This window comes from Mustelus asterias, chromosome 5 (assembly GCF_964213995.1).
Source record: "Mustelus asterias chromosome 5, sMusAst1.hap1.1, whole genome shotgun sequence".
Lineage (NCBI taxonomy): Eukaryota > Metazoa > Chordata > Chondrichthyes > Carcharhiniformes > Triakidae > Mustelus > Mustelus asterias.
In genome coordinates this window covers 58,491,379-58,502,532 of record NC_135805.1, presented here as the reverse complement: position 1 = coordinate 58,502,532, position 11,154 = coordinate 58,491,379, and the positions used below count along the sequence as shown (strand labels likewise).

The 11,154-nt window shown below is 41.7% G+C and overlaps 1 protein-coding gene across 3 annotated transcripts in view; it reads right to left on the bottom strand.

Annotated features, from left to right (window-relative positions):
• Positions 1-205: 205 nt before the first annotated feature.
• mms22l (MMS22-like, DNA repair protein) overlaps positions 206-11,154 on the bottom strand; it is a 152,044-nt gene continuing 141,095 nt past the window's right edge. For all 3 annotated transcript variants that reach the window (XM_078212634.1, XM_078212636.1, XM_078212635.1), the window contains 4 exons: positions 9,502-9,671; positions 6,025-6,121; positions 2,936-3,103; positions 206-640 (listed from right to left, as the gene is read on the bottom strand). In XM_078212634.1, coding sequence (XP_078068760.1) covers positions 553-640; positions 2,936-3,103; positions 6,025-6,121; positions 9,502-9,671 — 523 coding nt within the window. In that variant the 3' untranslated portion in view covers positions 206-552. The remainder of the gene's footprint in view (positions 641-2,935; positions 3,104-6,024; positions 6,122-9,501; positions 9,672-11,154) is intronic.

Below are 11,154 nucleotides of genomic sequence, written 5' to 3'. Positions count from 1 at the left end.
TGAAACAGGAGGTATAACAAAATAAAACATCAAGGGTAATTGCTGATTGCTATTGCTGGGCATATTGTTAAAGAAACTCCTGAGGAGGGGGAATACTTATGTAAAGGGTAGTTAAGAGAATTCTTCAGCTGCAAATATTTAATTCCAAATCTATTCCCTTTAATTTGCTGCGTTGACTCTGTGTTCAAGTTAGGCAAGGCAAATTCATTTCCAACATATGAATTTATTAATATGCTACATCTAATATCCATGAGAACAATTCAAAATCAATCGCAAAAAAATTTCTAACAACATTTGTCACTGATTTGTGTATTTACATATGTCTGTTTTTGATTTGTCAAGTAATAATTAAAATCAACTTCATCAAGTAGAGTTCTGTAATAAAGCATGTGGAAAAAACTTATACCTAAAAGAATCTCAGTTGCTATGTCACAAAACTATTGTACATTTAAGAATCTGTATATATTGAAATATTTTTACATAGGAATTCAGCACTCCCCCCAGTGCAATAAGCAGTCAGTCTGGTGCTTGTTTTTACGAATCGCTTCTCTGTTAAGCCTCATCACATTCTGTTTCCAACTTAATGATTTCAGCTTGTCCTTCCTCCCCAAGAAGGACCAACAGTTTTTTGTAGGACTCTCTGTAATAGATTCAGAAAGAATACTTTCAGGATTAGATTACTTAACCAGGAGACCACTGATATATTTGAATAAAATCAAAATACTGCCGAAAATCTGGAATTAAAACTGAAAATGCTGCATAAACTCAGCAGGTCTGGCAGCATCTGTGGGGTTCTGTAGAAGGATCATATGGACTCAAAACAGTGGCTCTGTTTTTCTCTTCAAAGATAAAATCCCTACAGTGCAGAAGGAGACCATTCGGCTCATCGAGCCTGCACCAACAACAATCCTACCTAGGCCCTATCCTGTAACCCCACGTATTTACCCTGTTAATACCACTGACACCAAGGGTAAATGCTAATTCAGAATGAATAATCAGAATTAGTGAATCAACCTAATCCACACATCTTTGGAGTATGGGAGGAAACCGGAGCACCCGGAGGAAACTCACACAAGACACAGAGAGAATGTGCAAACTCCACTCAGACAGTGACCTGAGGACGGAATTGAACCCAGATCCCTGGCGCAGTGAGGTAGCAGTGCGAACCACTGTGCCACCGATGCTGCCAAACCTGCTGAGTTTATCCAGCATTTTCTGTTCTAGTTTTATACCATTGATAGATTCTTCAGACAGAAGTGACTAAATCAGACTATCACGGTGTAGCTTGGTTTCTTTTGTAGAGAAAAGAATATAGCAGCTTTTAAACACGACCAGATTATGTGTCTGCGAACAAGGGCGATGGCTCCTGTTTGTAGTCGAGGAATAGCAACACACCTGAATTGTCCAAGCTCTTTTCAGTTTATCAACCAATGATAGATTTGCACACTTGATTTCTTTAAATGCCTCTCACTGGGCTGAAGTATAGTTATTAATTTCTCATGAATATAGCTAAAACATTAAGGTGCATATTTTCTTTACATTTGCTGAGCAAATTCTTGTGCATCTGCAACAAAGTCCTTTTGCTGATTTCAGATTTCTAGTACAGCAGTTTTTTCTCCCCCCATGTTTAGTTGGAAGATGTCTGTACTCATTAGGATCCAAGCATCACATGGAATGGGTTACGTGCTTTTTTAAACCACGTGCTGATATTGAAAGTCTTTGCACATAACCTCATTTAATTGAGGTTATTGTGTTGTAAACCAATTTTATAAAATTCTCTTCTCTCCCCTTTGGGAGTCAATTAAGTCTGGTTCCATGGGGAGGAGGGAAATAGTGCCCCACCTTTACCTCTCTAATGTGCATATTCCTCATGCCTAGCCAAGACAGTGAGGGTTAGCAGGCTTTTTGATCAGTAGCTTCACACCCCAGCACATTTACGATGAAATCTATCAGACTGTATGAATCAGTTGAACAATCAGAACCATCAGATGAATCCAGACTACAATCCACTACTTCAAGATGGATCGTACAACACTGCCCAGAGAGATGCTATTGCTGGGAAAAGAAAATAATTTTTTTTTTGCTGAGATTGAGTGGAGAATCAAAGAACATGTGCTTCCAACGGCAGTATTTGAGAAAGAAGTTTTGCCATTCTCACACAAGTATAATTTCCAAGAAGGAACATTAGATGTCGTTGCGGAAATGGCCAATTGAGTGGGTATCCAGGCAGATTTTTTTCCCTCAAATATATACCAAAAGAAACATAAAACAAGTCCTGGCTGATACGAACAACACATTTACTTATTGACTTTCTGAGGAGTTGGATGCCGTTATTGTTCAGAGGAATTAAATTTCACATTGCCCTTGTTTCATTGCGACATTATCAATATACAAGACTACACAATAAATTAGATACACTTAGTGAAGAAAAAAAATGCTACTTGGGGAGAGTGCCACCTGGGAGGAAACCAAAGATTTAAATAGTTTTTATTTCCGTCAATGCTGAACGTATTAAAGTTCAAGGATTTTGTTTTCAGTCTCTAATCTGCAGATGCCACAGCAAGTTATTCACGTTCAGGAACGCTCCCTTATCACTATTAAGCATATGTATAGAATCTGATGCTGTTATTTTTGACAAGATGACTAATTTTTTAAAAGTTGAAACTATGACAAATTAAATACCAGACTTTCCGGCTCCGCTGCGGCAGGTTTCCCCGTGGTGGATGCAGTGATCCATTTCAATCCCCGTTGGCTTCAGCGGGAAGATCCCACCAGTGGGAGAGGCGGGTAAAATCTCACCCATTTCATTGTTTCCACATCCACTCATACAGTACGAACCTCCGGATCCGCAATGTGGTTTGCTAAATTCACACTCTAATCCTACTTGAAGCCGACCGCACCTTTTAAAAATGATAATTCTGAGAACTAGGCTTACCTTTGTGAATTGTTCCTGCCCAGCCCACGCTTATGTTCAGTGTCCTTCAGCGTCTGACTTAGTGTAGGAATGAGGCTGATAACCAAATCGCGATTCAGGCCTGCTATCATTTCCATCATGTTGTACACCTGGTGAACGTAGATCCCAATATACTCCTGGGTGAATTGCCTGCACAAATTTCAATAGTTTCATCAATATGTTAACAATTTGGTTTGAAGTGTAAAAAAATCTAATTAAGTTCGTAACTGATTAGGATAGTCAAACCATAATGTATAATTTAGGATTTTTGCTTTGCTGTTTATGGAACTGATAAGAGGTGTGTTACGGATAAGTATTGTGCCTTAAAATAAAGTGACCTTGAACAGGTTTTTTAAAAACAAAGCCACAGGCTGTAGCTAGTTAAAAAAAATTGTTCAAAAGCAAGATACTGCAGGTGCTGGAAATCTCAACAGAAAATCTCAGCAGGTCTGGCAGCATCTGTGTAGAAAGAAATAGAGTTAACGCTACAGGTCTGTGACCTTTCATCAGAACAGTCACGTTATCATGCCTGCTGGTGAATACTTGACAGAGTAGAAGTGAAGGATAGCTTTCCAACTGGCTGGAACCCAAAGAGAAAAGGAACAAAGGAACCTATCACCAGTCTGTCAGACAATTAGGTCCAGCGAGTAAGCCTGACCTAGTGAGAGAAAACTGGTTCGTCACAGAATCAGAAGGCTAACCAAACATTTTCAGCAGTTCCAGAAGGTAGCATACTTTTATTAAAATTCAGAATACTTCCAGGTGAAGCAATGACTTATGGGCACTTCTTTCAATTTAGTCTACTGTATTCGCTGCTCAAACTGTGGTCTCCTAATTGGGAGACCAAACAAAGACTGGGTGACCACTTCCATGTGGTCTGCAAGCATGACCCTGGGCATCTGATGGTCTTTCATTTTAATTCTTCACCTTGGTCTGTCCTTGGCCTTCTCCACTGTTCCAGCGAAGCTCAAGATAAGTTTGAGGAACAGCACCTCATTCTTTTGATTAAATACTTTACAGCCTTTTGGACTCTATGGTCTCTCTATTTGTCTCCTTTTCTTTGCATGTTATGTTTTAATTTACTTTTGCAGCAATCTTTTTCCTTTCGTTCTTGCCCCAATAATGTCATTCAGTCTTTTCAATCTTCCACTCGTATCACAGAACTTCCTTTTGTCAAAACCAACCACCCCCCATCCACCCTTCGCTTAAAACATGTCACATCTCTGACTTTTCTCAGTTCTAATGAAAGGTTATCAATATGAACTCTGTTTCTCTCTCCACAGATGCTGCCTGACCTGCTGAGTAATTCTAGCATAAGTTCATAAGATATAGTAGCAGAATGAGGCCGTTCGCATCCGCTCCGCCATTCGAGCATGGCTGATATGCTCCTCATCCCCATTTTCTTGCCTTCTCCCCCTAACCCTTCAACCCATTACCAATTAAAAATCTGTCTAACTCTTCCTTAAATTTACTCACTGTCCCAGCATCCCCCGCACTTTGGGGTAGCGAATTCCACAGATTCACAACTCTTTGGGAGAAGTCGTTTCTCCTCAACTCTGTTTTAAATTTGCTACCCCTTATCCTACGATTATGACCTCTCGTCCTAGAATGCCCCACCAGTGGACACACCCGCTCCATGTCTACTTTGTCCATAGTTTTATTCTATCTTTTACTCCTGAAAACTCTGTAGTTACCTGATCAAGCTAAAATTGCAATATGGATGTTAATCTGAACATTTACTTTCTAGACTTGATTTTACCATCGCGTTGCACCCATTTTCGGGCGCGAAAACTTGGTAAAGTCGGGCATGAGTAGTAGTTGGGTGAGTAACACGATCCGCGCCAGCCTCCGCGCCGGTTCCCCCTTTACCAAGGCCCGAAAATGGCTGCGATCGAGACTGCACCCGAAACGGGCGCGACAGCCATTTAAATGTATTTGTATGCATTTAAATTGACTTAATGGGCTGCACGCCCAACTTTACCGACACTTCCCCCTTTACCACTGAGTTCGCCCATCCAGAATTAGCGCAAAATAGACATGCTCCATATAAATCCGACTCGGGCGCTCCATCAGTGAGGGTTAGTGAGGAGGTAAGTGCTGAGTGTCCGGTGGCTCTCTGCTTGAGATCGGTGGTGGGGGGGGGGGGGGGGAGGGGAAAGGTGGGTCCGCTGCCACTCTGCTTGGGATTGGTGGGGGTTGGGGGAGGGGATGGGGATCCGCTGCCACTCTTTGAGGTTGGTGGGGATGGGGGGAAGGGGGGTCTACTGCCATTCTGCCTAAAATTGGTGGGGGTGAAAGGGGGTCCGCTGCCATTCTGCCTGAGATTGGTGGGGGCAGGGGGGGGTCTACTGCTACTCTACCTGTGATCAGTGGGGGGGGGGGGGGGGGGGAAGGGGGGTCCGCTGCCACTCTACCTGAGATCGGTGGGGGGGGAAGGGGAGGGGAGGGGCCCACGATCGGTCTGGGTGGCGGGGGGTTTGGGGGATAAGGGGGTCAGTAATGTTGTGGGGGTGGGGCAATGTCTGTGGGGGCCGGGGGGAGGCATTATCTGGCCCAGGTGCGATGTGGCAGAGGAGCCACATTCTATCATTTTTGTTTTATGCACATGTGCAGTTGGAGGCACCAATCAGAGTTGCAGGATTTCGGGCACGTTAAACCCCGCCCACAGGCTTCTACAGCATGATTCAGAATTGCTGATATTTTTGCAGGCAGAGTGCGTATGGGGACACCTCAGAACGGGTCTAAAAGTTGGGTCTGAAACACTCCCAGTTTCAAGCCCGCCCAGCACTTAGAATCAAAATAGGGCCCTCTGTCTCTAAAATAATAATTTGCACCTAACCGAATCGCATTAAATTGTTTGGTCGCTTCTATGAGATTGTTGAAGTGCGCCTGCAAAAAACACACCTTCTCAAATGAGTTCCATTGTTTCACACCCGGACGGCGTAACTGTATAATGAAATAATTGGCAGTGTGGACACAGCTCCGAACAAAGTTAGCTCAACCGCTCGCAGAAGCAAGGGGCATGATAAAATTAGAGAGCATATCTAGGGTAGATCTGATAAAATACCTACCTTAGTGCAGAGATCAAGTGAGGGCAAACCTGGCATGGAGTTGATGATTGACAATTTTCAATTATACATTGCGTGACCTCAAAGGTCAGCTTCTTCACTGAAAAAATACATAAAATTATTATGCAAATATATTCAAAAGAGGGTGGCTTTTAAGAGGCAATTTAATGACTTATGCTTCTGGTGCCTCCCACCACCCTATTCCCACCCCCCTCCCCGCCTCGCCCTACCCTGGTGTCCTACCCATCATTAGAAATGCATAACAAAAATGTGAGTGCATGGATGATCATCCAGCCATTTTTATGGTGCAAGTTTGGATCAGTTGCAGCACTCCCGCCTCCAAGTCAGGTCGATCATGGATTTAACCTCTGCTGCATGGGGCTTGAACACGCAATCTAGGCAGGAACTGCAGCACTGAGGGATCACTGCCTTCACAGAAGTGCCACCCTTTGAACGAGATGTTAAACCAAGGTTCCAGGTGCCTGTTCAGGCAGATGTGCAAGATCCTAGGACACTATTTGAAGGAACGCGGTTGAGTTCTCCAAGATTTTTAACCAATATTCATCCTCCAATTGGCATCACTAATATATTGTCTGGCCATATTTATATCATTGTTGGACCTTGCTGTGGAAAGACTTGCTCCAAAGGTGTGCAGGTTAGGTTGATTGGCCATGCTAAATTGCCCCTTTGTGTCAGGGGGATTAGCAGGGTAAATATGTGGAGTTACGAGGATAGGATCTGGGTGGAATTGTTGTCGGTGCAGACTCGATGGGGCAAATAGCCTCTTTCTGCACTGTAGGGTTTCTATGGCTCTTCTATTTCCCTGCATTATAGTGACTCTGCTTCAAAAGTACTTCATTATCAGTGAATTGCTTTGGGATGTCCTGAGGTTATGAGGAGCTTTGTCAATGTAAGTTCTTTGTTTTCAGCTGCATAAGGACATTTTTCATAGAAATTCATAATGCTGCAGGAAACCTTTTTTTTACGAAATTGAGACTTTATGGCATAATTGATTATAATCTACAATGGATACTCAGCCACCAGGACACAAGATCTATAAAGAATGAGATTAAATGAAGCAAGCAACATCAACAGGGCAGACCAATTTGTTCAAATCTGTCACTGAATATGTATTAATATTAGGTCACAACCATTACGGTGGCCTCATCAAGTCTTTTACTTCCGTTTAAAACACTTAAGTGTATTGTAAGAAAAAGTGTTTTTTTTCTGCAGTAACCTTTGGACAGTTAGTTATTCCCAAACTGGAGGTTAGCATGAAGCCATGATTCGAGTGAGTGCAACTGATGTCACTTAAAACAGTTGTCATGGTGATTATTTCTTTAAAAAAAAAGATGTGGCAGGACTGTGCAATGGTACAAATATGATTCTGGCTTCATTACTTAACAATGAGTTTTTCCGGCAAAAGGAATAAGAGTCGTAGCGTGATTATTCAACTTGACATGCAGGATTTTATATCTAACCTTATAAAACAGCAGGCACCAAATGTGCAGTCTACTAAAACTAGATTAGGCAGGAAACAAAACACTGCACATTGCATAAATTGAATGGGCAGATAATCTAGTCCTGTATTTCACATCACTTTGGTGTACTGTAGGAATGATGTGGAAGCTTACGTGATTTTAGATCCTGAATGCCTAAGAAATGCCACGGTGCTTAGTATGATTTGCACAGCTTAATTAATCTGTGTTGTATCGATCAAAAATGTTTGATGGACTTCAAAATATTTAACCAGAAAGAATGGCTGCAATACAAACTGAACCAGATAAACAATACCCATAAAATCCTCATTATTTCTATTTTATTTCATTTCAGAATATGACTGGGGTTCAGCACGGGCTGTCAAGTCCATTGTTAGTTCAGATGTCCATGTGGCATCTGATAATGTCATCATGTGACAAAGGAACTGGCATAATTTTCAAAATTTTAAATAGCTGCATTGCACAATAACTCAAGAACATTTTTTTCCCCTCTCCTGAGGATATTGTTTATTAAAGTTAAAAAAAAAATCCAGCTGTAACAGAATTAGGCCAACACACCCCAAATCAGGCGACTTCCCCAGGGTTAGATGAGCCTGTCAAATTCGTCACCGTACAGCAAACTACAAGCTTGGAAGGGAAATGGGAAAAGGTCAGTAATGCACCATTGTGGCTGCTGGAATGTACACAAAATAAACACTAATTTACCAACAGGTCTGATTGCCTGCCACGTAAATGAAAGCAGTCATTTCTCAACTGGGCGGGTTAGATCCATTGTGACAGCACAGCATCTTATCTTGGGAGATGAAAGGACAAAATAAAATATAAAAATTGACATGAGGTAAGGTTATCCCATAGCTAAATGTAGTACACCTTCTCTTTAAGAAGAGTGTTGGCAGCTCAAGTCAATTCCCTAGTTGTGGATCCTTGATTTCTTTTTGTGTCGAACGTATCTGAAATCCGACAATAAAAACCTGCTGTTAAAACTTTATGTCAATTCTGGCTTACGAATGAGACATTAAGCCCTGAGAATTCCACTTGATTGCACTGGCTTTTTCAGTGCACTTCCCCTGATGGTGACAAAACTTGCACAAAAGTTGATGGAATTTTAAGTACAAATTGCATTCATTTGAGTTTTCACGATCTTTTGCATTTGCTTTGCAAACATTACACAAGAAACCGGCACTGTCCACAAAACTGGCTTTGCTGCTGGGGAGTTTCTGCAAATTTTGCTTATTTGCAGGCTCTTGAGGAGGTTCCAGGCATTGCAGTGGATCTTTTGGGTGCAAGGACACAAAATGTATTTCCGAATTTTCATTTCAATTTGCTAACAAACTCACTAGTGCAGTCCAATCTAACTAGAAAATAGTTTTGAATATCTTTTTTTCCCGTTCATTTACAATTGGGTTACTCGCAGGTAGTAGATCGTGATTTAAAATGTGGCTTTTTTAAAAAATGACAAAATCATTTTGAACTTTACCAAGTTATCGCTCTTAATTAACTCCAGGAAATTTCTTTTGAAAAGCAATTCAAGAAATGGGGATTTTTCTAATTGAACACAAAATTGGGTACAATTTGTGCTGAAATCACCACTTTTACCCAGAACAGACTCTATTGCCCCTTCATGTCAGGGGGACTAGCTAGGGTAAATGCATGGGGTTATGGGGATATGGCCTGGGTGGGATAGTGGTCGGTGCAGACTTGATGGGCCGAATGGCCTCCTTGTGCACTGTAGGATTCTATGATTCTACTGCTTAGTTTTCTGTCCTCAAGCATATCCTTTCTTTGAAGAGAACTTGCGAGTTGATTGCATGCAACAACACTGGCATTATCAAAGTGGTTACTACTTAATTTTCGTTCTCCCACAAGAAGAAAGAAAGAATGATTATGGAAAGGCAATTGTAGGGATTTTTGTTTTGCTTCATGAAGACTGGAAACATTAAGATAAAAACATCAGTGAACAGGCATCAGTGAGAAAACATACCCTGTGGTTCGTTCACAAACATTAAACATTTCAGAACTGTAGGCAGGAGTAATTCTGCCTCACTGGTGGCATCGCTACTTTGGTTTCTTCTGAACAGTTCATGGAGGAAAGACAGGACTGCTGCTAAGCGAGGAGGAGGAGCATGACCTCTGAACTGCATATAGTTTTCACTGGAGAGAACAAATTTAAGAGAATTAGTTCACAAGTTGCAGAAACCATGTCCATGTGCACTAAAAGTATCAACACTAAATATTTGTACAAATTTATATTGCAACAAAATGTTATTATCATTCATGGTAAGTGTAAAAGGGACTGAATGTCAAAAGGGCAGCCATTTCCAGAAGGAGGCAAACCAGCTTCCTGATATTGAAGATATGCTCGAGCGGCATGGTGGCACAGTGGTTAGCACTGCTGCCTCACAGTGCCAGAGACCCGGGTTCGATTCCCGGCTTGGGTCACTGTCTGTGTGGAGTCTGCACATTCTCCCCATGTCTGCGTGGGTTTCCTCCGGGTGCTCCAGTTTCCTCCCACAGTACAAAGATGTGCGGGTTAGGTGGATTGGCCAAGCTAAATTGCCCCTTAGTGTCAGGGGACTAGCTAGGGTAAATCATGGGATTATGGGGATAGGGCCTGGATGGGATTGTGGCCGGTGCAGACTCGATGGGCCGAATGGCCTCCTTCTGCACTGTAGGATTCCACGATTCTATGCAAGAAAAGGCATTATGAAAATTACTGCATTCGATGGTGTTTGAACAAGTAATGAAGTACAACACAGGAATAGGCCATTGGGCTCTCCAAGCCTGTGCCGATCATAATGCCCTAACTAAACTAAAAAAAAAAGCCTTCTGCCCTTATTGGTCTGTATCCCTCTATTCCCTCCCTATTCATGTCCCCATCCAGATGCCTCTTAAATGTTGCTAATGTGCCATCTCCTCCGACAGCACATTCCAGGCACCCACCAGTCTCTGTGTGAAAAACTTTCCTTATACATGTGCCTTAAACTTTCCCTCTCTCACCTTGAACCTGTGCCCCCTTGTAATTGACACTTCCACCCTGGGAAAAAGGCTCTGACTATCCACCCTGTCTATGCCTCTCATCATTTTGTAGACCTCTATCAGGTCTCCTCTTTGGTCTATTGGCTTAAAAAGGTTGGAGGAACGTATGGGATGACAGATTGTCTTAAACACAGTATAATATCACTCTGTTAGACTGCTTAAGGTAAAATAATCAGTTTACACTGCACCACCAATTTTTTTAAAGCATGTTGATGAAACAGATTGAGTGTTGCTTATCAAACTATTAAGCAATGCATTAAGGCTGGGTATTTATTTTTATAGATAGCACAGGAAACATAAACGATCAGCTTCCTAAAGATACCGGATCTAAGGCAGAAAAGACAGAACATTTGGAATATTAATCAGAACTAAAAATAAACACTCCACGAACATTTTTAATCTTCACAAACTCTACAGTCCAGTGATTAATAATCGAAAAAACATGTCAGCTAAGTTCCTACGAATTAAGGAAATTAACTTTAAGGAAATCATCTGTACAATTTTAAGAATGCATGTTTCAAATTTAATTGTGCTTTCGGGAGCCTCTTAATATAACGTTCACATCAGGATTACCCTGTGATCTTGAACTGGAGGATGT